The 26,004-nt window shown below is 38.2% G+C and overlaps 1 protein-coding gene across 1 annotated transcript in view; it reads left to right on the top strand.

Moving 5' to 3' along the window:
- Window positions 1-233: 233 nt before the first annotated feature.
- Window positions 234-26,004, top strand: part of RBPJ (recombination signal binding protein for immunoglobulin kappa J region) — a 27,169-nt gene continuing 1,398 nt past the window's right edge. The window contains exons 1-9 of the mRNA XM_010148316.1: window positions 234-271; window positions 3,651-3,746; window positions 14,107-14,272; window positions 15,395-15,569; window positions 17,044-17,181; window positions 17,392-17,504; window positions 19,638-19,778; window positions 24,519-24,674; window positions 25,371-25,474. Coding sequence (XP_010146618.1) covers window positions 3,658-3,746; window positions 14,107-14,272; window positions 15,395-15,569; window positions 17,044-17,181; window positions 17,392-17,504; window positions 19,638-19,778; window positions 24,519-24,674; window positions 25,371-25,474 — 1,082 coding nt within the window. The 5' untranslated portion in view covers window positions 234-271; window positions 3,651-3,657. The remainder of the gene's footprint in view (window positions 272-3,650; window positions 3,747-14,106; window positions 14,273-15,394; window positions 15,570-17,043; window positions 17,182-17,391; window positions 17,505-19,637; window positions 19,779-24,518; window positions 24,675-25,370; window positions 25,475-26,004) is intronic.

Below are 26,004 nucleotides of genomic sequence, written 5' to 3'. Positions count from 1 at the left end.
GCCTCCTGATATAAGCAAAGTTATCTAGTGTTCCAAAAAAAAAAGAAAAAGCGCCTCTGCTATTGTGTGAAAAGCTATTGCAAAGAGGAGTATTCTATCTAGAAAATTAGAAAGACAGACACCAAATTCCAAAACATTTTTAAAAATTGTAAAATTGGAATAGTATTTCACGGTATAATTATGACTAAACACTTTTTAAAATTATAAACTTCTGCCTTTTTTTTTTTTTTAGGAAATTTGGAGAGCGACCTCAACCGAAACGGCTTACCAGGTAAGCATTAAAGAAATTATGTTTTTAAAAATTGTCTAAAGTTATTCCTTCTTAGAAGGATTTCTTAAGTTAAAAAATTGTGGCTTGCTGATAGTAGAATTTTAAATTCCAAAGCTTTTGAATTATTGTATGCAGTCAGCAGCCAGAACTCAAATTCTGGACAGTGAATGGCTTGTTTTTAATATGATACTCAAAATGCCTTTTTAGAAATAATATTGACTTCACAACAGTTATTATAGATTATTCAGTAGGATGTGAATCTGCTTAGTTTTAAATCACCAGGAGTGAGCTAGATTTTTCTTGGGTAAAAGTGTCTTGTGGGGTCACATAAAATAACACTTTTTACTACCAAAATTCAGCTATTGCATTACTGCTGTCGTGCAGCAGGTAAGAGCAAAATGAATACAGTCCCTTTGAGGAATGTTCTTAACCAATTTTTGGTGAAACCTGAGCAGTCAGAGATGGCATCGAATAGTACCACCAGGTCAGTCCATTCTGAAAAGCGTTCAGAGTACTGTGTACTCCACGCCTGGAGCACTGTGCCTGATTTGCTCCTATCTGCCTGGGAAGTATTTATAGTAGAAGCTGTTAAGTAGTCGCAGTTTTTTCCAGCTGTTGTAACACAGTCTGTGCAAATATTTATTATTCTGTGTCACGAACTGTGCTGACTCTAAGTAGGTACTGTGTTTAAAATGCTTTGTGGGGTAATAGTGCTGTATAAAGGCATGGAAACCCTTTGTCCTACTTCTATTTGGAATGAAATTATGATGCCTCATGTAAAACACTGGGGGAGGGAAGTTTACATTTTGTGTTGGGGATATCTGTCTCATTACATTTCTGGGTAAGCTTCACACTAGCTTGTGTCATTGTGACTTAATTTCAATGCAAAATTGATCTGTGCTGACTTACAAGTATTTGAACAAACGTTGTTCCCTGTTGGCATACCTACATGCAGGTGTATTTAAAGATAGGAAGTTTTAAGGATTGAACTGTTTCCTGTCTTCAGCAGTAACACCTGTTAATATCGCCCTGAAGTTACCTATAGAATTTATCAGCTATTATTAAAAACAAAAACAAACCCCAACCCACTACAAACCAAACTGAAACAACAAACAATAAAAATGCCTATTCAGTGTAAAGTCTTTTAACAAAGTTATCTATTAACTGTAGTGATTTTTAACTTCATCTGCAGGATTTTAGTTACTAAATGTGCCAGGTACTCTCCTGTACCTGGATATCCTACAGGATAGGGATCTGGGAACTACTAGCCATCCTTCAAAGCAGTGCTTGTAAACCTTTTTGATACTGATAAAGGCTGGAAAGCAACCTAACTTTTTACCTCTGAAGAGAAAAATGCTGAAATGGTAAAACCTTCACACACAGTTTTTAGGAATATGATTTGTTTGTCATACTAAAAAATGTATCCCGAAACCTTTACAGGCATTTTGTTTTATTCTGCTTTTTTGTATAAAGGCTTTCCAGTTTGTCTAATAACCTATTCATTGTCACTGCAAGGCCTACTGAAACAGCATTACTTTGTTGCTACTGTGCTAGTTGATTTTAGATGTAAACTATAGTAGTACTACCTTTGTGGACAGTTTCAAAATTTAATAATGAAAAACGTCATGCAAGAAATGCAATGGTTATGTGTTTTCATTGTCAGCGGGAGGGATTGGAGGGGAACATTCCTAGTTCTCCCAGTGGATTGTGTAAGTCCACTGTAGCAACAGACTAGTAGAAAAGGCAGAATTTCTTCCTCATACAGTGCTAAATAAATATTAGATAGCACCTAGTATTTCTGTGCGTGGGTTGCTGGTTTTGAGCGGGTTTTTAATGGTAATCAAGTCAAAAGTTCTGAGTATTATGGATGTTCTTAATTTCGTGTAACAATATTCTTAATAGTGTATTTCAGATTGTCAGAGAAAAGGTTTTAAACCATTTAAATGCAGCTAATATATATCATAATGAAATGTATAATCATAATGTCACAGTGAATTATGTTTTGTGGTTTAAAATACATTCTTAAACAATGGTTGTAAATTAAGTAAGTCTGTGTGCTTTGAGACAGTTCTTCCATCTCTGCTTTCATGGATAAACATAAGTTTTACTGATGTCAAATGTAAATAGATCAAGTTAGTTCAAATTTAAAACAGTAATTCAAGTCTTTGCTCTTATCCTGCTGTTTACACGGGAAAATCTAGCACACTGATGGCTGGTTTATGCAGGCATGACAGATCCCTTCCCAGGCCCCCCACAACCCAATCTACTTGCTTTCCACTGTGATGGTATATGTGGGGATTTCTTTTGGAAAAGGCCTTGTCAACAAAATGCTGCTTTTTATGTTCCATCTTTTTTCACTGGAAATGTTTGATTTTCTAGATCTGTCCAAAGGGAATTCAGCAGTTGGATGCAGTTCACCAAAAAAACCAACCAACCAACCAAAAAAACCCCACCACACACCAAAACCAGAAAACCACCCCAAAACCCTTTCTTCTGTAGGGCTTCATCTGTCCGTGTAACTTGCTGTTAAATTTCTAATTTGTTTTTCTGGTTGATGACTTTGAAGATGGGTGCACTGGTGGGCATTCAACCTGCGAAAGCTCCCCCAGGGACTTTAGGGTGTTCCTGTCAGCACTCTTGACACAGCTAAACCCTTAGGTGTTGAATATGGCATGCTGCTTGATGAGAAGTTAGATTATTATACAGAAGAATGATAGGGTGTATTGTTCTTTTACTTCTCTCAAGGCACTACTGGCGGTGTGTTTGGGGTAATTATAGCTTCTGTATGACATCTGTCATTACAGTGATGATGAATGATAGAAAACGGTAATTTTCTTTTACCTGGTTGTATACAGGAAGTAGAAGCTTTCTCTAGAAAACAGTAAGATGAAGAGTTTAACTTTTTCTTAGTATCTTCACAACCAAAAGGAAACTTTATATAAATATTACATTGGTTTAGTTAATAGCTTAAACGAAATTTCAGAACAATTTGTCATTATCACGAGAGACTAAATTGGTTAAGGAGCCAATATTCAACTAATAAGGTGTGTTCCTATCAAATATTGTGTGCTTTACAAAATCAGGCTTTGAACATGGTGTAGTGAGTGGCATTGGTATGATTTTACATCACATGCATCATCTTTTCTGGAAAACATAATAATTGTAAATGACCACAGATCCCTACTGCTAGCTTCATGCAAGGGAATTGCTTCTTTTTGCTGTCTAATTGTGTTAAAAACCAAACCAAACTCATTGTGATGAGTTGCCATTTTTGAATTTCAGGTGGCTTGGTGGGTTTTCTAGTCCTAAATCTGTCTTTGGTTTATTACAGACAAAACCAAAAGAATTTTCAGAGCTTATTCTGTCTTTTAATTTTTAGGGAAGCAATGCGAAATTACCTAAAGGAGCGAGGTGATCAAACAGTGCTAATACTCCATGCAAAAGTTGCGCAGAAATCGTATGGGAATGAAAAAAGGTAAGTGTCTGTTCTTTCCTGCCTTCCCTCTACAGCTCCCAGCTAGGGAAACTGTAGTGTGTAGTCTGGTGCATAGTACATTGCAGAGCTTCTCAGACTATAGTGTGAGGAAACGTAACTCTAAATGTGTTCTTGTAAATCATTTAGTTATGTAACAAATTCCGCAAACCTGTGACATTCCATGTAGTGTAATTTCAAATTAATATGAAAGGGAAATTGCTAGCCTCAGTAAGATACTTTCCTGAGTCAGATCTATAAGAGCTTTAAAAAGAATGACAGGTCAATCGTGACCATATTTATTAAACATGCTTTTGTAAAAATCGGTACGGTCCAAGTTACAGTAACAGGTAGTTTTCTGACGGACAGAAATTACAGGAAGACGTGAGGATGAATGCTTCTTAGGGAAAGGTGGATTTCCTGCAGTCTTCTGTGTATGCTGTTTTTGCATGACTAGTAGAAGCAAATAGGATGGTCCTTCATAAGCAGATTTCTAGTCCCCTTGAGTTTTCTTCAAGTATAAGTGATACTTTCTTACCTTAAATTTCACTAAAATAAATAGCACAGTATTAGGCTGGTTTTCAGATACTTCATATAATTAATATTTGTTCACCACGGAAGACCACATATTCAGCTCATTAATAGCTTTGAAGTGTTAACCTTTCTTTTGCTGCTGATGTGTAAGTCCTGGTACATTATTGGTTTTTCTAGTTTTCTGAGATTTGAGATTTTAACATATTTATGGATAAAAGAGTTAAAAGCCAGGAATGTTTAGAACTAAGCCTGCAAAGTTCTCAGTTGCTACTGATCTAAATCACACTTCCTGATGTCTGTGTGTCACAGAGATGCAGACTATATTTTCAACTGTTCTTCAGTATTCTGTGCCTGAGTACTTGTCTTTCAACAGGTGTCTCTTTTCTGTTAGCCAGTGTCTCAAGTCCTTTGTTTCAGGCAGTGTTCAGGTTCTGCAGCCCCATGGAATTGTTTACTAAAAGTGCATTTTAGATCTTTCTGAAATTCTTGATGAGATTCAAATGGGAAGTCAGTGAAGGAGGAAGGGTGTGGAAGCAGGCAAGTATGCTCTGTATCTGCTGTGTAACTACACAGCCCTCTTGCTCCTTGCCACGCTTAAATGCAAAAGGGTTGCAATGCAGGGCCTTCCTAGCAGTAAATAACACCTTTAACCCTTTGCAGCAAACTCAATAGCTAAAAAGATTTATCACGACAATCTAGAGCCCTCTGATTGTTATCTTAATTGTATTGTCATTCAGGAATTTCATAGTTAGATCATCACTGCAGATGGTTAAGCGTGTTACTCCCAAAAAATGAAGGGTGTGCCATAGATAAGAAAGTGGCTTTCTAAACAGCATATCTGTAAGTTTAGTCAGTTTGTTCTCTTGGGGACAGAGCAGTTCATGAGGGCAGGAACATTTCATAAAGCTGTCCTGTGTACCATTATTTTGGAGAACAAATTGCATCAAAAGAAAGGAGAAAATAAAAAGATAAAGTATGTGATTTTGATTATTAAAAGTTGCATTACTGTTTGGGAAACTTACGTAAGTGTTCTGAAGAATACAGGAGAGAGCTTCAAATTGTTATTTACTAGGTTCCTGTAAACTCCTATGTGCGTTTCCTGTTGCTTTGAATATATGTGTACATGTCACCTGATGCTGCTAAAGTCACTGTGGCACATAAACTACCAAAGTACTGGAAGTGCTCGGTAAACCAGCCATTGGTTTCTCACTGCTTGAAATGATTGCTAACTGGAACTAAACATTCTGTTACCGCTTCAGATTTTGTGAGATGCAATTCAGTTGACTGTCAGCACAACTCTGTTCATGAAAGGTATCTTAGGTTCACCTCTTTAGATACAGAAGCATATCACATGAGGGTGACAATTTCAGAGCTGTGCCAGATATGACTAGGAATGAAAATGGCTGGATGTTTGTTATAAAATAATAGGATAGTGAAATGATTGCCATTCTGGTATGGGTATGAAACGAGAGTTTGGAATTACATACATTTTGGTTTTTCTTGCATTTTAACACACCATTTAGAATCATAGATTCATAGAATGGTTTGGGTTGGAAGGGACCTTAAAGGTCATCTAGTTCCAACCCCCCTGCCATGGGCAGGGACACCTTCCACTAGACCAGGTTGCTCCAAGCCTCATCCAGCGTGGCCTTGAACACTTCCAGGGATGGGGCATCCACAGCTGCTCTGGGCAACCTTTTCCAGTGCCTCACCACCCTCTCCGGGAAGAACTTCTTCCTGATATCTAATCTAACCCTCCCCACTTTCAATTTGAACCCGTTACCCCTTGTCCTGTCACTACAGGCCCTTGTAAAAAGTCCCCCCCCAGCTTCCTTGTAGGCCCCCTTCAGGTACGGGAAGGCGGCAATAAGGTCTCCCCGGAGCCTTCGCTTCTCCAGGCTGAACAAGCCCAACTCTCTCAGCCTGTCCCCATAGGAGAGGTGCACCAGCCCTCGGAGCATCTTCGTGGCCTCCTCTGGACTCGCTCCAAGTGGTCAATATCCTTCTGATGTTGAGGGCTCCACACCTGGACGCAGCACTCCAGGTCGGGTCTCACAAGAGCAGAGCAGAGGGGGAGAATCCCCTCCCCCGACCTGCTGGCCACACTTCTCTGGATACAGCCCAGGATACGGTTGGCTTTCTGGGCTGCCAGCGCACACTGCCGGCTCATGTCCAGCTTTTCGTCTGTCTCTGGTACTGTTCTGCTGATTAGGCTTTCATTTAGGCAGTCTCTGGGACTGTTCTGCTGCTTCTCAGACTGTTAGCATCAGCAATGTTGTCCTGTTGTTATCAGCACATATGATAAATGCTGGTTATTAAATCCTTGGATCCATGTATGCCTTAAAATACTTCATGGAACTGAATGGTGAATTAGCTTTTCTTTTTTTCTTTTTGGTTTTTTTTTTTGAGTTGCTTTAGTTGCTTCTGTTTTGTTTATAGCAGAACATGCCCTTTGGTTCTTCATCGTGCTGGACTGAGCAAAACTAGTAAAGGTTTAAGGCTGCTTTATGCAACTGCTCAATCAAGCTTTTACCATTTTTATGTTAAATACCATTTCTGAAGTGAGTTGTTTTGCATACGTATGCTTTAAAGACAGAAACCTATTTCCTATCTGTTTTTTATGGAGAAATGTTTTCCATGGGACTTCATTATGGCATGGATAGAATCTGGTTAGTTTTTGATCCATAAAGAATAAGTTAAATTGCACTCTATCCTTGTAACTGACAAGTCAAGTTACAAAAGGAATTCTTTCTTAAATTTGGCATGTCTTTCAAGTAAATATAGAAGCTAAAAAAACCTAAACAAACTTCCACTTTTTGTTGCAGTCTGTAAACCTTGTTTGTTGTAAGATCATGGGGATTATTTATAATTAATAAACTGTGCAAGGCATAATTAAAAGGTTAGCACAATAACTACCTTTCGGTGTTTTGATGAGGCTTAGTAGATGGTGAAATACTCTGTTGAAAACTCCCTGCAGACGGCGCAGGTCTCGCGTAGTGTGGTCTGGTTTCAACAAGCCTCACAGAACACAATTCCAGGCTGTTTCCTTGTGGATGGAGACCTTGGGGGTTAATTTGAGAGTGATCTTGTTACTTCTCCCTAAATGACAGTAATGAAAGGAGGCTTCTTTCTTTTTTGAGTGGATGACTCTTAGGGACTCAGGTGATGTTTAGTCCTGATGAGTGTGGGTGTTTAGCCTGTGCTTCTTGGGGTTTTTTTCCATGTTTACCATTCACTGAGACTTCTCTCTTCAGAGTCTGAACAGTGTGAACTTTCAACAGTGTAAAGGACTGAAGTGTTTTGGATTCCATGATATAGTTCATCAGACTGTGAGCCAGATTGGTATTTGTGGATTACATGCTGTTCCGAGTTTAAACATTATCACTACTGATTAGGCCGAAAATGGCATAACTGTGTCTTGCCTTATGCCTGTTAGCGGACGAGCTCCTGTAATTTCTGCTCGTATACTTCCTTTCACCGAACTGAATGTTCCTGCCCTCTGGTAAATGCTACTCTTATTGAGACCGTAGCCTTTTCCAGGGTTCACCCCATGGCTCCACTACTTCCTTCATCCTTAGCACTCTGGCACCTAATGATTATTCATTTGTTTGTTTTTCTGTTGAATTCTTTAGTGGATGTTGTTGGTTCTTACAGCTCCTAAGAAGGACAGAAGACTGCTGAGTAGTTCTGTGCACAGAACGGTGTGGGTGAAGGACAAAAACATGTCCTTCCTTGACCCACTGGGAATTGATTGACAGGTACAAAGGGAGAACCTCCTTGATAATGTCACCCTGAACATAAAGTCCTCCTGAAGGCAAAAACTTCTGTAAGATGAACACAGGGATTACTTGGATGAGTAGAAAAAGCAAACCTTTCTGAGCAGAAGACTGTGGTTTGAAAAGAGCATTGAGTGCATCAGGACTAGGTAGCAATGACATGAACTGGTTTTTATTTTACTTTCTACCCCTTGCTTCCTGGCAAATTCAGTTAGCTTAGGGCCTGAAGGGACTGAAGGAATATTGTTCTCTCCTACAGTTTTAAATCAGTCACCAAATTCCAGGTGGTGACAAAAACTCAACCTTTTTCACTTTCTGTTGGTGGTTTTTTTTTTAATTCAGAAACCACTAGAAATTATCTCTTTCTTCCCTTCAAGTCATTTGGAATAAAGGGGAGCACCTGTAGACAAATCTCAGCTTGGTTTTCTTGCCATGGAAAAATGTTGGGTTTCCAGTTGGTCTGATGGAACAGATCCGTCATAGCAGATGAGTACAGCTTGCTTCTGTTAAGCTGTGCTCAGTTACTGAGTCTGGAGTCTAACGTGAGGTCGGTACTACTATGATCTTTCCTCACTTGAGCACCCCATGAAATTATAGTGTAATAAGGCGCTGTGGGGACTCCCTTTGACATTTTGGAGGTTGAATCCTCTGACCTTTCCTGGCTGATACCAGTCCCAATGTTAGCATCATTTAAAACTGCTCATCATTTTCATTACACTGATCACAAGTTCGTGGAAGATGTATAGCAGGAGCATCACAGAGAGCTTCCCCTGAGAAACTAGCAATTCACAACAAAATGTTGTCAAGATATGTTAAATACATGAAGTATTTGCAGAGACCTGGTATCCTAAAATGTTATCCTGGTTCAGTTACTGTGGTTTTTATCAGCAAGTAGGAAGCACTGAATCTGCATCTTGTCATGCAGCTCAAACAAGTGTGGAATAGGATTTGTCTAGGAAAGACATTCCTGGTTGTTATACTTCCAGTAATGAAAGAGCTCACAGAGTTGATCCCTGACAGATCTCATGTGTTTTTTAGATCAAGTTGTTAGGTGTTTACCTCACAGAAGAATGGCCTGTGGTGTTTTACTGCTTATTCAGCAAGGAATTGCCAGTCTGCTCATGACATAGAGAAGAGGTATTAAGAGAATGTGTTATAAATCCAGTGAGGAAATTACATCCTACATGATTTTCCACCATTACTACTTGTACTGAAAATTCTGAACAAGCTCAGAAGGCTCAGACGCAGCTGCCTTTCCTTCCAACATAACTTTCTTCTTACTATAGGTCAGATTAATACTTCAGAAGAATTTTTCCCTCCCACTCAGTCTTACTTTAGTTTTGTGGTTAAAGAAAAGAGAGAGGTAGGCCCTCTGAATCGAAGGGCGAAGGAAGAGTATTTTCATTTGTTCCACCAAACACTGTCCTACCTTATTTCCCATTAGTAATACTGGAAATTACCTAAATTATTTATTTTGGAGGTGATTTTTCTTCTTTATAGTTATCTGAAAGTTAGCCTCTCACATAAACATTTACATTCCTATTTACATGGGAAATGTTTTATTAATGAGAGAACCTGCTTCCAGTAGTTATTTTATAAATATCAAAGACACTTTCCTCTGTGAAAATTAGAAATATGAGGATACTTGTTGCTTACTCACACTATATTGGATAGAAATTTGTAGTTAATCTCTTCTGTATGTGAGGTCCTGGGATTGTAAATACGAAGTGAGAAGTCCCCAGAATGTACTTGGCTCTATCTGAAGGGTAAGAGCCTGACATATAAAACCCATTCAAATTGTGAATGTCCAGACTCTTTCTTCTTGTTTGGAAGTTTTAGCTTCAAAGGTTTCTTTCGTTGCTCAGTAAGTCATAGTTTTCCAAGGATTTTCTGTGTGCTCTAATTTAAAGAGAGCGCTTTAATTCTTGTGAGTTATTTTCTCTTCATCAGTGGGTTAACACTTGTTTCTTGCAGGTCTCCATTGCCATCTAGTGGCCATAGTTATTCAAAGGGCTTGGTTTAGAATAAGGCTGAAATGAAAAGGGATATGAAAAGTTTGGTTTGGTGTTTTTTTTTCTTGTGTTCTAACTGGTAACTTAAATACAGAAGAGTACATGAGGAAGAAAGGTAAATGTGTTATGTTTGCTTTGTGGTGTAATACCAACTTGGAATACAAGGGGTTTGGTTTCTTATTTGCAAAGCACTGCTCCATTAATGAAGTTTGATATTAATTTTTAGTCTGTGTATAATTACTGTATTGAAAATAGCTTATAGTTGTTGGGAAGAAAATTAGTGGGATACATCCATTAACACTGGAAGGATCTTGTATTGTCATTCAAGGTTGAATGACAGACGGTTGAATGACATTCAAAGAAGCTGACCAGGTACGTGATGTGCTTTTTCTGGCAATCTTGATTTTATTTCCAAAAGACCCACTCTTGAATAAAAGCGTCTGTTGCTTGAAGTTACTTCCCCAAACAAATTGCATTTTTTGACCTTGGAGTTAGTTCATAACCCCCAAGTGCTGTTCATAGACGACCACCGTGGTGTTCCCCCATCTGCGATGGCAGAGTAGGCCTCCGAACCAGTAGTTGGCCACAATCATTGCCCTTGTTTGACTCTTTACCAGTCTAATAAAAATGTCACTTTTTCTTATCTTGCTTCCTTCCCACCCACGTGTGTGTATATATATATATACACAACCATATGTGTGTATCTGTTTATTTTTAAATTATGATCACAATTTTCTACAGTAGAATTTTTCCTGGTGTAATGCTAAAGCTGTTATTTCTTGCTTTGTTTTGATTTTCCGTTTTCTTAAAACGTGCTGAAAGTTGCAGTAACCAGTAGATGAGCCTTAGAATAGATTTTTTAACAGTTACAGTATTTACGTCTAGATGTGGGATGATGTAGGGCATATGAATGAGATTGGTCATGTAGAAGGCAAATACACACCTTGTACTTTGAGTTTTATGATCTTGACCATTGATATTACACTGTCTCCCTCAAAAACATAAGTCCTCTTAAGATCATTTTTCCATGATGGTAAAGAAGCATTTGAGGGAAATCAGGTCAGGTCATCTGTGCTATTTGAAATAAATGCAGTTGAAAAGAAAGGAATGCATTCCTGGTTTTGAGATCAGTAGGATTTAATTGGTGTATAACAGAAACTCAGCCTTCTTAAATATACCCCTGCTACATCATTCAGCATCATAGAATCATAGAATGGTTTGGGTTGGAAGGGACCTTAAAGATCATCTAGTTCCAACTCCCCTGCCATGGGCAGGGACACCTTGCACTAGACCAGGTTGCTCAAAGCCTCATCCAGCCTGGCCTTGAACACTTCCAGGGATGGGGCATCCACAGCTTCTCTGGGCAACCTGTTCCAGTGCCTCACCACCCTCTCTGTGAAGAATTTCTTCCTGATATCTAATCTAAACCTCCCTGTTTTCAATTTGTACCCATTACCCCTTGTCCTGTTACTACAGGCCCTTGTAAAAAGTCCTCTCCCAGCACCCTTGTAGCCCCTTCAGATACTGGAAAGCTGCAATGAGGTTTCCTTGGAGCCTTCTCTTCTCCAGGCTGAACAAGCCCAGTTCTCGCAGCCTTTCGTCATAGGAGAGGTGCTCCAGCCCTCTGAGCATCTTCGTGGCCCTCCTCTGGACTCGCTCCAAGTGGTCAATATCCTTCTGATATTGAGGGCTCCACACCTGGACGCAGCACTCCAGGTGGGGTCTCACCAGCATCTTTGTGAAGAATGCTGGAACAGAGGTCAGGTAGAAGGAGATTAGAAGCGAAAAGCATAATAGCAAGCAAAAAAAGGATACGCAGTGTGTGCTGTTTGATAACATTTATTACTGCCTGCTCTTTCTATTCATGGTGATTTTTAAATTTCAGAACTTCTGTTCTTACAGTAGAAAGTTACAATAACCCCTTGTGTCAGATAACTATAAATTTCAGCTCTATGATTTATGGCTGGCTTGTGGAAGTATTCTCTTATGCTGCTACTGCAAAAGTATTAAATTTTATTTTTGAGGTATTTTATTGTGTCGTTTCTCAAGTTGACAGTTCCATCAGGAAACATTGCCTTTGCAAATTGGCAAGTTTCTACCTGTTGCCTTGGTTCTCTGTGTTCTGCATTTTCAACTGAGAGAAAAAATATTCGAGAGCCTTCATATGACCCATAATTATACCAGAAAATAAAATAAAGGTAGTTAAAACTGATGCAATAAACACATAAAAAAATGTTAGTTGTTAAACTTTTAATAGTTTTCTTTTCCAGGTGGCTTTTTGTTAATTGATAATTCCATATTAACCGAAATTTCTCTGCTTCAGAACAGTGTGAAGGCAATAAAAAGACCAAGTAATTATGATAAGTCATTGCTGAAATTGATTATCACAATGGAAGAAATAAAACATTTGTTTCTGTTTGTTCAGAATTACTAAGTTTAAAGAGGAATCTGTAGCAGCAGTTTCACAAGTTTATTTAGTGGGCTTCTCATACATGCATATCTTTGGATGTTACGTAGCAAGCTACTTTGAACAAATTGTCTTTTGTAGGCAGTCTGTTTTCAAGCCAGAGCATTATACTTTTGAAAGATATTGATAGATATTGAAGCTGTGTGCATATTGGTATATCACTGGGTTTGTGTTTTAAAAAGAGTGAAATTAAGTGAAAAATTTCCCCTGTGGATTTATTGGCAAGATAGAAAGTTTGGGGTGTTTTGGGTTTGGTTTGGGGTTTGGTTGGTTTTTTTTTGCCTGCAGGGGTGTAATTTTTGCCATCATAACCACTGGCACATTTTGAATTGCAGTAGAACTTCAAATTTGGTTTTTGGCTTCTCTGACAAAGAATATACATTAGTTGTGTGCATTAACTGAAATGATTACAAATATTTGCAGTTATTTATATGAATTCTTAATATTTACATTTTATTATGTGATTATTAACTCAGGACTTTGGTTTAATCTATTAAGAATTCTGTTCCTTAGAAAAGCATTTTGTATCTTAAACGAAGGTAATTTTGCTGAACAGTTAAGATAAAGTGTATTAGACTTGATTTTCATACTAAAGCTAACTTCTAATAATGGTTATATGATGTTTAATAGAAATACTCTATTAATTCAGCTGTCCCAAACCAAATTAAAGAAACCCATCTGCCTACCTACCTGTGTAAGGGTAGGAGTTGTCTTTGGATTTCAGGAGTGCGAGTTAAGCACTACTCTCCAATTTGAAATGGCTGGAAAAGTTTTAATTATTCTATTTATCCTCTTCCTCCATGCCTCTTTAGCTACCTCACAACTGGATGTAGTCATTCTGCATTTTTAAACTTTGACCTTAACTAAACGATGGTAAAAACACTGCAGCTGTTGGCTGAACTAAAACCAAAAGTGATTAGCATGTGCATTTTAACAATTTGCAGAAACTTCAAGACATTGTGTTTTAATGCTGTGTTTAATTTTAAACATGTAAGTAGCATGTAGATTGATTTCAGTCGGTGCTGCTGAAAACTAGATCATATATTGTGCAGTTACTGATGAAGATGTGAAATCATCTGTTCCCTTTAAAAATGAGAGATTTATGCTTGGATGGAGTAGACTCCCTTCTTTGCTAGTGATGAAGCACTAGATGTTTGGGAGTTGAAGTCAGCAGCCGTCCGTTAAACTAGTTTGTGGAACTGTTCTGTGTGTATTAATTGCTCCATCCTGTTAAGCACCTGCAGAAAGCAGAACACTGTCATCACTTTCAAGGCCTTTTTACTTTAAGAATCTGTTCTTCATGAGGATAGAAAGCGTTTTTGTTTTATAGAGTTGCAGACTGTCACCTGTCATTGATCTGGAAAGAGACTCTGCATCTAACGTTGATTTTCCTTGCGTTTTCTCCTTTTTGATTTGCATTTTAGAAAACCTTCAAGGCAAATCAAGGGTGTGCGTGTATAAACTGGAATGCAAAGCGTGAATGGGCTGAGGAAGCTTTGGGTGCACAACAAGTTCTGTCTCAGGAGTTTTCTTGAAAGCTCTGTGTGATCTCATAATGCATTTTTCATTTTCAGGTTCTTTTGTCCTCCTCCATGTGTGTATCTTATGGGCAGTGGATGGAAGAAAAAAAAAGAGCAAATGGAATGGGATGGTTGCACTGAACAAGAGTCACAACCTTGCGCTTTCATTGGAATAGGAAACAGTGACCAAGAAATGCAGCAGCTGAACTTGGAAGGAAAGGTAGAAGAATTGTAATAAACCACTGATTACTGCAGAGGATAGTAAAGCTACATGGTGCCTATTTCAAGGAGTACTGTTGCTTATTTTTGATAACTTTTTTTTACACTGTAGCATAGATTACATAACTGGTTTAAAAAAATCCCTCACAAATATGTAGGACAATTGAATAGGTGGATTTGGTTCATGGGATCATAGCAGGGTGCTGACCTTTCATTTGTAGGTTGTTGATACAGGGTCAGTAAACTGTTAGGTTATTTGCTAGGCATCAGTGGTTAACTGAAGTAAGGGTTCTCACCCAAACTCCCTGTTTCTCTCCCTGGCTTGCATGAGTGGATAATCTCATCAAGGAAGTATCTGAAGAACATCCGCTGCTAGAAGCAGTCTTTAAGTCCCTTTTGCATAAAAATACAATTAAAATAGCATCTTACTAAATTTAGTAGATTATTTTTTTTATAGTGATACAAATTGCTACAAGGTTTTTTGTCGTGACTTAAACAGTTGGAATGGAACTGGCAGCACGCAAGTGCTCATTTTAGCTGGTTGTTTTATTAAGCAGTATTTTAGAGCTACTAGTATTTCCAACACAGTCCACTTAGAAATGCTTCATATGTTGCTGAACAGGAAAAGAATAATAAGAGCTCTTTTTGAGATGTTTTGCGATTTAAGCTGTTGTCAGCTAGTGTAAACACTTAGCCAAAATAACTTTCCAGTGTTTCAAAACCCAGTCATCTTCCATCTTTTCAAGAAAAGTTTGGCTCAACACGTTTTCTGCACAGGCAGTCTCTTGTGCATGCCCAGCGTACTGCCTGTATAGCTTCACTCAAATGTGGTTTTTAGCAGTGCTAAATGGCTTTGGCACAGCTATAGTCTTTAATCATCCGTTTTCCAATCCTGGTAAGGGTCTTAAGAGAGATGCTAAAGAACTGAAGTTAGGTGCTAAATTTTACAACACTAAACAGTAATCATAAAAGATATCCAGATAGAACAGATGGAAAAATCAGTTTCCTATCTGTTTTAGAAACTACTGCATCAGTTTTTCTATTTTATTAGTAATTAAATATATGTAGTTTCTTGCATTGGGTTGACTTAAAAGGAGAAACAACAGTATGTTTTCACCTACAGAATTATTGCACTGCCAAAACGTTATACATATCAGACTCAGACAAGAGAAAGCACTTCATGTTATCAGTAAAAATGTTCTACGGCAATAGTGACGACATCGGCGTGTTCCTCAGTAAGCGGATCAAAGTCATCTCCAAACCTTCTAAAAAGAAACAATCACTGAAAAATGCAGACTGTAAGTATTTCACAGTTCTTTATGTAGCAATTAATTTTGCCTCCTACCAATTTTTTCTTATGTATTCTGAGGTCTGGTTACAAAGTAAATACAATTGAATTTTCTGATTCTGTTTTTTAATGTACTGTGCACATCAGTGTATTTTAAAGTATTCCAGTATAGATAGGTTACACTGTTGAGTTTTATGCAGTCACAGTTATTTAGTAAATATAAAAGGACCACCAAAAAACTTTAGTGAGGTGTTAATCCTTGTAGACAAATGCATAAAGAATGTTCTACCTCAGCTTTCTAAGCTGTTGGATCTCTTAAGCTGCCACGATGTGGTGCTTAGGATGTTTTGATCAGTGTCAGACATAACTTTCACATTGTGATAAATGAGTAGCATCATGTTATCCAAAATGTGCCTTGTCACATCACAGCCACCTTCTTACTGTCTCATGTCATTTCCATGTTGATTTTATTTTTAATAGTTTTTGCATGGTTCCTTTTAAGTAATTGGTTAAGAAATCTGTATGGTGATATTTCACCCAGATTTATTTGCTTATCGTGTTTTTCAACTAAAGATATCTCTGGTGCTAATATATAATCGGGAGCATTTTTGCTTTTCCTCCGAAGTTTTTGCTTGCATACCACTGGAGCACCTCAAGAGATACCCTTTTTTTTTTGTTTGTTTTTTCTCTCTCTCTTCACTAGTGCTTTAAAAGGCTCTTCCATCTGTGTTGGGCTGGAACCCATTCACCTATGGAATGTGGATCTCGGGGCCGCTAGCTTGCCACATGACTAAAGGCAGTCTGTTGCTGTGCAGTTCACCCCCGTGGGCTCAGAGTATGCACTGTTGACTTTGTATTCAGACAGATAGTTTTGATGAACAATGAATAAGAACCAAGTAGAAGAAACATGCCCATTTTGATTGCAAAATGCTAGTTGCTGATATTTTTAATTTTTTTTTTTAGGGGAGCAGACTTAGTATTTCTCTCTTGATAAATAAATTCATAACTGAGGGAATTTCAAGTTGCATGATTACAGTTTTACATAGTTATGTCTGTGTCTTGTTCAATTGATTGTGATTTGTAAGAATGATTTTTCTTTATACTTTAAATATACTTCAAGTGATCGCTGAAAGCTGTCTAAGTACTTCACAAGGGCAAGCTAAATAAAGCTTCTGCCCAATTAATCAGTTGTTGGAGAGCTATGAACAGAAGGAGTTTTCAGCTGGCAAGCACTGGCCCATTCGGCTAAGTGGTAAAATTCTGTGAACTAGCATGCCACTATGTATGTTAGCCCGCTTGTCATTTTGTGATTATTTTTGGTCTGTCACAAATATAAATATTTTCTAAATTAACCAATAATTGAGAATTATGTCTTGATCTCCAGTATTCATCAGTTTAATTTATTGCATTTGTGGCTTCTTGTTACTTTTCTATGTAATGATGAAGTAATTTTATAATCTCAAGTCTGTATGTGTTCCTTGCAGTATGTATTGCGTCAGGGACAAAAGTGGCACTATTTAATAGACTTCGATCCCAAACAGTTAGCACCAGATATTTGCACGTAGAAGGTGGTAATTTCCATGCCAGTTCACAACAGTGGGGAGCATTTTACATTCACCTCTGTAAGTAAAAATGAAGCATGTATTTTTTCATCTCCCTCCCTCCATCCCCACAAAAAAGAAGTCCTGTGTTTTTTTCCTCCATATTAATTTCCCCTATGCAGATTTGTTTTACTACTGAGTATATACTTGATGTAATAGTGTGATGGTAAATGTTTCTCTTATCAAGGAGAACAGTGATTAAAACAATGTGGAAATTCCTTTTTCATGCAGTGGACGATGATGAATCGGAAGGAGAAGAATTCACCGTGCGAGACGGCTACATTCATTATGGGCAGACTGTCAAACTTGTATGCTCAGTTACTGGCATGGCACTCCCAAGACTGGTACAGTTGAATTTCTCCAATGCTGTAATTAACTGTAGATGGCTGCTTAGTGTAATCGCATAGTTAGGCTTGCATTATTTACAAATATTTGTAAATGCTTTGTATTTTTCCTTTTGGTAATACATGTTTTAAATGAACAATTGCACTCATTTTAAGAAAAGTATATTTTAATATCTACCAATTAATTCTGTAAGCAAAGAACAACTTTTAAAATAAGCATAGGGAGTTTTTTTCAGAATTCAAGCTCGCCAAAGTTGGTTAATCTGCAAGCTTTTTTTAAGAAAATGTCTATTTCAAAAACTGTATTGTAGGTCCCAGTGTAGCAAAATACTTTACTCATCCATTCAATATCAATATTTAAAGTCCTTGCAGCCAGTAGGACTATCCCGTTGTTTGAGTTCAGCTCAGCTTTCAACAATGCTCTACTGATTTGAATCTAAAAGCACATCTATGTACTTCTAATGGTACATAGTTAAACCAGTATCCCCTTGCCAGAAGCATTTTGGACATATATTAATTCTGTATGGTTTAAGTATGGAAATGCCTTTGGAATCACTTCTTTTAGAGACATTTTCAGCCCTTGTCTTTCTCACAGATAGAAAATTAATTATAACCAGTTAAAGTTTACAAACAAAAAAAATTATTTTATTACTGGATACACAGTAATGGTTTTTATAAATAAATTTAATTACAGGGTTTTTTTCTCCTGTTTTATACACTTAATGCCAGCCTAAGTGGAATTTTATGTGACTGATAATAAACAATGCTTCATATGAGAACTGTGAAATTGTGGTTTGTCAGCCCATTATGAATTTCATACAAGGCTTTACTAATTCCCCTTTTAACTGGAAACAATGTAAAACCAGCTTTCCCTGCAGGTGCATTTTTGTTCCCCTCTCAGACTTATTTTACTAGGAATGTAATGAGAAATTCTCTCCCAATATCAAAATTAGCTAAAAATGAAGGTAACCTGCTCGGAGTAAATGGTATAAAATAATAATTCAAATAGATTCCCCCCCCATCATACTTGACAAAGATCCCGATCTGCTTCCTATGATCCTGTTCAGTCCACAGGAAATTCTGCAAGAGGATCTCACTTTACTTGTGGGCTTCATGTTACTATTTTCTTATTGCTGAAAGGAGATGCTGTCATTTATGATTCCAGAAATCGTTTTTGTAGTTAGAAATAGGTTAAAATAAATTGGGCTAAAGGTTCCTGGTTTGTTTGCTGTTGGGAACATTTGTCATGTTGCATTACAAGATTGGTTGAAGGTGATGCGATTAAAAGGTAACTTGCAGACATTTTATAGGTTAATGCAAGGAACTTTGAAGAAGCAAGTTAACATTGAAACTTATATTGCCCATAATGCCATTTATTATCGTTAGAAATCCCAGAGGATATGGTTCACTTTCTGATTGTCGTCTTAAAAATCTTCAAGCACTTTGGCTGCTGCTTCTGCTGGTGTTGCATAAAATTAAGTAGTAAACATTTTTCTAGAAGCTGATTTAACTTTCCAAGCTACAGATTTCTGCTGTCTGTAAGGGAGTAACTTTTTTTAATTTTAAAAAATAAATTATTATAAAAGCTCAATTAAGTCAGCAGATATTTTTTCACTGTATTGCCAAATGGTTCTTTGCAGTTGTCTTTCATATGTAATGATCAACTATTTCTAAGACACACTATGATTGTTGTACTGGCAAAACCGTACCTAAGGACATCTCAATACCTTTAAAGTAAACCCTTATTTTCAACTGTTCTCCTTCAGCAACTAGTCTGCCACAGAAGTCTACTAATACTTGACACACTGCTCTTTTATACCAGGATATGGAACAAAAGTAGATTTTGCTGAAGCTTCATGTTTTTTCCCCAACTCTTAGAGTAAGAAAGATAAAATATATATGCATGCAGCACACCAAAGCTGTAATGATGAGTGTCGCTTCAATGTTGTGTTCTTGTTACGAAAGTATTGAAAATTATCAATTGAGTGTTGGTATTAAACTAGGAGGCATGGAAATTATAAAAAAAAAATAAATGGCCTTTCACTTCCTTTACTGACAGCACATATGTAATCTCCACTGTAATGAAGTACAGAAATTGTCCTAAATATATATATGTACAATTTTCATTCACAGATAATTCGAAAAGTAGATAAACAAACAGCATTATTGGATGCAGATGATCCAGTATCGCAGCTCCATAAATGTGCGTTTTACCTTAAAGACACTGAAAGAATGTATTTGTGCCTTTCCCAGGAGAGAATAATCCAATTTCAAGTGAGTTGTTTACAACTGTTTCAATAGATGAGAAGGATGGTTGTGAAGTTTTCCTAAATATTCCCAAAATATGTATGAATGCCAGTTTTGCAGTTGGTTTTGAATGCAGTCTGATGTCTTGTTTTGGTTTGGTTTTTTAAAAAAAAAAAAAAAAGGATGGAAAGCAATGAACTCTTTGTCCCTTTTCAAATGTGTTTTCTTCCCTCATAACCTTCTGCCTGTCTACCTAGGCAGTGAATTCTATTTTCTCCAATGGAAACACACTGGGATCTTGTGCATGCAGTCATGATCGTGTTGCTTAACATGTTGACATATGCCAAAGGAGTTGGACCATTTACTTGTGTGTCCATTTCTAGATTACAGCAAATGGGAAACAATACAGTTCATGATAGTCTCATTTTACGGTGAATTTAGGCTTGCGCTGCCTTGCTCTTGGCTAAGAGCGAAGACAGCTGAGGCAGTTGACCACAGTAATTTGTAGAGCCCCAGATATTTGATCTGTCTGTAAAGAAAGTAGCTGTTTCAGTCTTCAAGTGTTTGTTCTTCAGCAGGTAGAGAAGAATATCCCTAGGAAGTTACTGTAACAGGAATGAAACCCTAGGGAGAGCTGGGAGGAAGAAAAAAAACCCAAACCCAGAGTGTAGAATTGTTCTGGTGGCTTATAAAGCACGCTAACAAATTGGGGGGTTTAGTCTCATGTGCATGTTAGCGTGCTTTTAGCAGACTTTCAGCATGGTAGTTCCCATCAGAGTAACAAGGCTGTGACCAAGTTCAGGCCTTCCCAAGTACTGCAATTTTCCTTAAACATCCAGGGCAGCTCAAATAGTGAAGGGTGCTGAGGGGTAATGCTGTGCTCCAGGAAGATAGCCACGTTGGGAAAGACTTGTGACTTAGAACACCTGTGGCTTCTTGGGTAAGAGAGTAGAGGTAAGAAGGGGGGAAGCTAACATTTCCCTTAATTTAAATGAAAGGACAAGGATTGTTAAAGGCTCCATTGACTTCTGTCATCAATTGGGACAATGGAAAGAGAATATGACAAGCTTTGTTCGTATTTCAGGAAACATATTCATGGCTTGTGGCTCAGAAGGGACCAGATCTATTAGTTCTACCCACAGCACATAGCAGACATACCTATCTATGTACTTTCTTGTAGAGGATAATGGACCTTTGTCAAAGAGAAAGCAGTGAAACGGGGATTGCAAGAACTTAGGATCAGCTTTGCTTTGCGATCTTACTCAAAGTACTTAATGGGAGGGGCTGAATGAAGAAGCAACCCCTTCTGCTCTGACAGCTGTCTTAGTTCAACATCCTGGACTTGCCTGTGGGACTATTAGGACGTCCTGCCGCTCTTCAGTTTCTGCAGCGCATGTGGAGCCCAATCTGATAAGAGCTCTGAACTTTCTACATGGGTAGATCTTAAACAAAAGGACAACCCACTATTCTGAAATCTTTTGGTAGAGTAGGTACCTGCTGCTTCTACTTGTTGAATAAAATCTGTTGACTTGGACATCACGCTGTTACCACTCTCTGGTAGGTGAAAGCACTATGGAAGATGAACTCTACCAGTGGCAGGAGAGAAATCACATTTTATCTGTTTCTTCCTTTGGATGAGAAAACTAAGACCAGAGAAAGAGGCATGTGTAGCGTCTTTCACTTGCCCGTTCTGAAGCATTTACTGTTGCATACAGTTCCTGCCGGATTCCTAGTAGGAATCTAGATAGACTGTGGTCACTGTAAAAACAGGGGGGAGAACAAACCAAAACAAACAACCCCAAACTTTACTTCAGGGTGACAAGTCTCACTTGTATGAATGGAAATAGCCCAGTACAGAGACCTTAGAGGCATAAAGCAGAGAGGCTGTAATAACTCAGCAGGTCAGCATGATCCTACAAACCCCTTGAAATTCAGTTACTGAAGTACCAGCCAGATGTCTTTAAAGATGTCTGTGTATTCTGGAGAATACAGAAAAATATAAATAATGCCTTACTGCATCAGAGCGTAGTCGGTATCTGTGTCGAACAGCAGCGAGAGGAGATGGTGCTTACAGGAAGCAGCACACCTGGTTGCTCTCTGCAGTCCAGTACAGTTGTACTCTACCAGCACACGCTTCTTGTATTATTAAGGGCTGTTTCCTTGACTGTCTTCTAGTATCATTTTGTAGCTGCGTAGTCCATCGGTCTGATTCCTCTCTTTTTCTACAGTATTCTGTGGTTCAAGAGGTTTCCTGTCCTCTGTGCAGTAAACTTTTGCTGTGTTTGTTCTGAATGATCTAATAGTTTCTGTGGGTGATTCCTAGTTCCAGTTTTGCAGGATTTAGTAAGCAACAGTTCCGCGTTCGCCTTACCCATCATCATCTTAATTTCTTCTCTCCAAATCTGAGTTAGTCTTTCCAGTTGCTTCTCAGGAGGTCAGCAGCTCCATGCTGATTGTAGTTGCCCCTGCTGTACCTTCTTTTTTTTTTTTAACCATGGCTTTCTTAGAGAGACCAGAACTGCACACAGTATTCCAGAACTGGGTGAACAAAGGATTTACACTGGCAAACTAATACCCAATACCTTGTTCTCAGTGTGTTTTTTCTGATGGTGTCCAACACTGTCTTGTGACTTGCAGCTGCCACTGCACATTCAACTAGTGATTTCAGAAAACTGTCAGTGGTGACTCCAGGATCCTGAGTTCTAGCTACCAGTTCCAAGTTCAGTATTTCATGGGCGTCATTTACAGATTTTTTTTTCTTTAGAAACTCCACTTGTATCTAAATTGAAGCTCTTTACTACTTTTTTTTTTCCTCCATGTTCATTTCAGTGTCCTTCTGAACATAAAACCCTTGTAATTGTAACAGCATCTAACTACCTGAAAAACTTGGGCTCATGCAGAAGTTTGAAGATTTGACTGTTGAGGACATTGAATTGGACTGATCAATCACAACACCAGTCTTGGGGGAGGGATTGCACTGTTGGCTTTTGTTCATTTTGAAAGGAGAATGACTGTGAAGTTCTTCCTTTTGCTTTTTGCTTTCCTTTAATTAGCTTCTTATAAAAAAAAAAACCACAAAACCAACACAAACCACACAAAACCAAAAAACCCCCAACACAACATTTTCTAATCCATTATAATTTCATTTCTTTAATATCCTTTGATACAAAGCTTTCTTGAGGGTGGGGGGTCGTTAGTGGTGTTTGCTTGTTTGTGGTTTTTATTTTTAAATCTAAATTTATTTTATTCCTTGGATTCTATCTGTCTCTCTCCTTGTTGTGTTTACCAGTTCTTGGGAATCCTGTCCTTTATCCATTAATGTTACACAATTGTTTGTTTCCCATCTTCTCTCCATGTGAAGCCAGTCAGTACACCAGGTAATAAGCATGGTGTAATGAGGAGAAGTGCCTGGAGATAAACTGCTGTATTTGAAAGTGACAAAAAGGGATGCTAGAAAAGGAATAATAATGGTTCAGGGATTTGTGTGACAGGAGGAGTAACATGTGCCTGAAATTATTCTTGACATAGCAGGACTTTCAGAACAAAATCTGTGGCATTTGCCTTCAATTTTGTGGCAGGAATTTAGCCAGTCAAAGACTTTGTACAGGGTCATTTTTGATACCCGTGGCTTTATTTGTCGTGAGTTGAAGTACATCAGACCACGCCAACAGGAATTGTAGTCAGCCTGTAGAAAAAATGTCATGCATCAAAATAGTACACAGCAGTTCCTCTTTTGAAGTTGGGCTAGTGATTTTAGAGGCTCCAAATGATTCTAATAAAAGTATCAGTTGGGTCTGGGGCTTGGAAAGAACTGCAGTTAGTATTCCTGTTGCACACTTCCCTTGAAAGCTGTTTTCAGTGGGGTTTTTTTACATGATCATATCAGAAGGAAGAGTCCACATGAGAATGCAGCTTAGATCTTAACTTCCTTTCATCTGAGCCGGTAAATTCGTGCTAACTGAAGTTTATCTCACAGTTTTGAAGAGCGAAGGTTATGGCTACATACCTAGATATCCTTAAAGCTTAATGGAATAAAAGAGAATTTAGTTATTCAAATTAGAATTTTTGAGTCCCATTTTTTTCTGTGCTTGTGTTTAACTTATACGCAGTTTTCTTACTGGTTGCTAGATGATGGATTTGCTCAGAGAAGGTTTTGCCATAAAATAGTTGTCTGCTTTTTTTATATGTATGTATACTAATTTAGTAAAACTTAGTAATATTTACAAGGAGACAGTAAAAGTTGCTGGTTTATTTGCAAGGATGTCATTGGCTTTGCACAACACTGAAATACCATTTTGTGGATGGTGAAGAACTCTCTAAAAAGAAAAAAGTAGGTCTTGGCCAGATGTAAATCATGACTAATGAGAAGTATTCCGCTTCAGTCTGTAGCTGTTTTAGTCACTTCCCCTTAATAAAACATCTGTTTTAAAGTAGCTACTTCTAGTTGCTATTGAGCAAATTATTGGTTAATGGCTATTGAGTAACACTAAAACTTTGAAAGCTGAACTAAAACAAAACTCGGTATAAACAGAAGATGCGAGAGGTGACAGTGTCATAGGTGAGAATTACATTTTTCTCAGAAGTTTTAGTTTTCTACTAGTTTGGCTGAAATGTATGTGACTGTTTCTCTGGGTCATTTTGTTAGAGGAGAAACATAAGGAAATACGTTTTTGAAATAATGGACATTACTGGCTGAAATGGTTTTGAACTCTGTGATGTGGCAAATGAGTCTCCAGGTCAGATTTAAAACTTTTCTTTCTTTCTAAGGCCACTCCATGCCCAAAAGAACCAAATAAAGAAATGATTAATGATGGAGCTTCTTGGACAATCATTAGCACAGATAAAGCAGAATACACATTTTATGAGGGGATGGGACCGGTCCATGCTCCAGTGACACCTGTGCCTGTTGTAGAAAGTCTTCAAGTAAGTTTGGGGTTTTTTTTAATAAGCTCTTTTATGTGAGATTGTTTTTGTCATACTGATTTAACCTTCATGGTACCTTTGGAATGCTGCAGGAAACATTCTTACTAGCTTTATAAGTAGGAAAATTGGTGTGTGTTGCAGTAATTTTTCTTACCTACATTTCAGAATACTGGGGCTTGTTCATTACAGAAATAATATTGTTTTGTACATTAAGAATTTTATTTCTTAAAAGGCTATGGTAATGATATCCTTAGGATTTCTGCTTCTGTTGGATTATTTAGAAACGTATTTTGGCTCTTCAAACAGCCAATTATGGATCAAAGAGGGACAGACTGAAACCTTATTAAGAAAATCGGCTTTCTGCTGTGGAAAAAGCTGAAGCTCCCCTAACACTTTCTCTGAAAGATACTTTGTTCTTTGTTTTTCAAAGCCTTGTTGACTTCTGTTCTAAGTGGCCACTATCAGAACTTGGAAGTTCCTTCAGGATATCAAATTAATTGGCAATATCTTTTAGATGTGTTACTTCTTTACAGCTCAGTTGTGTAGGTGAAGAAATTGTTTTCTGGGTTTGTTTGGTTTCTTTGTGTGGTGGTTTTTTGTTTGTCCCATGTCCCCCCACCCCACTGAGAGAAGTGTGTGGTTTTTTTAATATTTTTTTGTGCATTTTCTTCTTTTTTCTATTCACTCCCTTTCCAGTTGAATGGCGGCGGCGATGTAGCAATGTTGGAACTTACAGGACAGAACTTCACTCCAAATTTACGTGTCTGGTTTGGGGATGTGGAAGCTGAAACCATGTACAGGTGCAGTATTTCCTGCTGGTTTTATGGTGATTACATTTTACTGGATGCTTTGAAGAGTGTGTACTCTTGTGTACCCTCAGTTGCATACTTTCTGCCCTGCACAAAGGGGTCTGGTTGACAGCAGGCTTAGTATGAGTCAGCAGTGTGCCCTGGCAGCCAAGAGGGCAAACTGTATCCAGCAGGTCAAGAGGTGATTATCCGGCTGTATTTAGTGTTGGTGTAGCCTCACCTGGAGTATGCATGCAGCTCTGGGTCCTACAGCATAACAAGGATGTTCAGGTACTTAAATGTGTCTACAGGAGGGCAACTAAGCCGGCTGGGGGCTGAATGTCATGTCCTTTGAAGACTCTGGGTTTGTGTGGTTTGGAGAAAAGGCAGCTGAGGGGTGGCCCGATGTCTCTTTACAGCTTCCCGAGGAGAAGTGGAGAGGGAGGTGCTGAGCTCTTCTCCCTGGTATGGTGTGCCAGGACACGTGGGAATGGCTCAAAGCTGCACCAGGGGTGGTTTAGACTGGACAACAGGAAGAATTT

Source organism: Eurypyga helias, unplaced genomic scaffold (genome assembly GCF_000690775.1).
Source record: "Eurypyga helias isolate BGI_N326 unplaced genomic scaffold, ASM69077v1 scaffold39533, whole genome shotgun sequence".
Lineage (NCBI taxonomy): Eukaryota > Metazoa > Chordata > Aves > Eurypygiformes > Eurypygidae > Eurypyga > Eurypyga helias.
The sequence above is the reverse complement of the archived record's forward strand: the minus strand, read 5'-3'. Positions and strand labels throughout refer to the sequence as shown.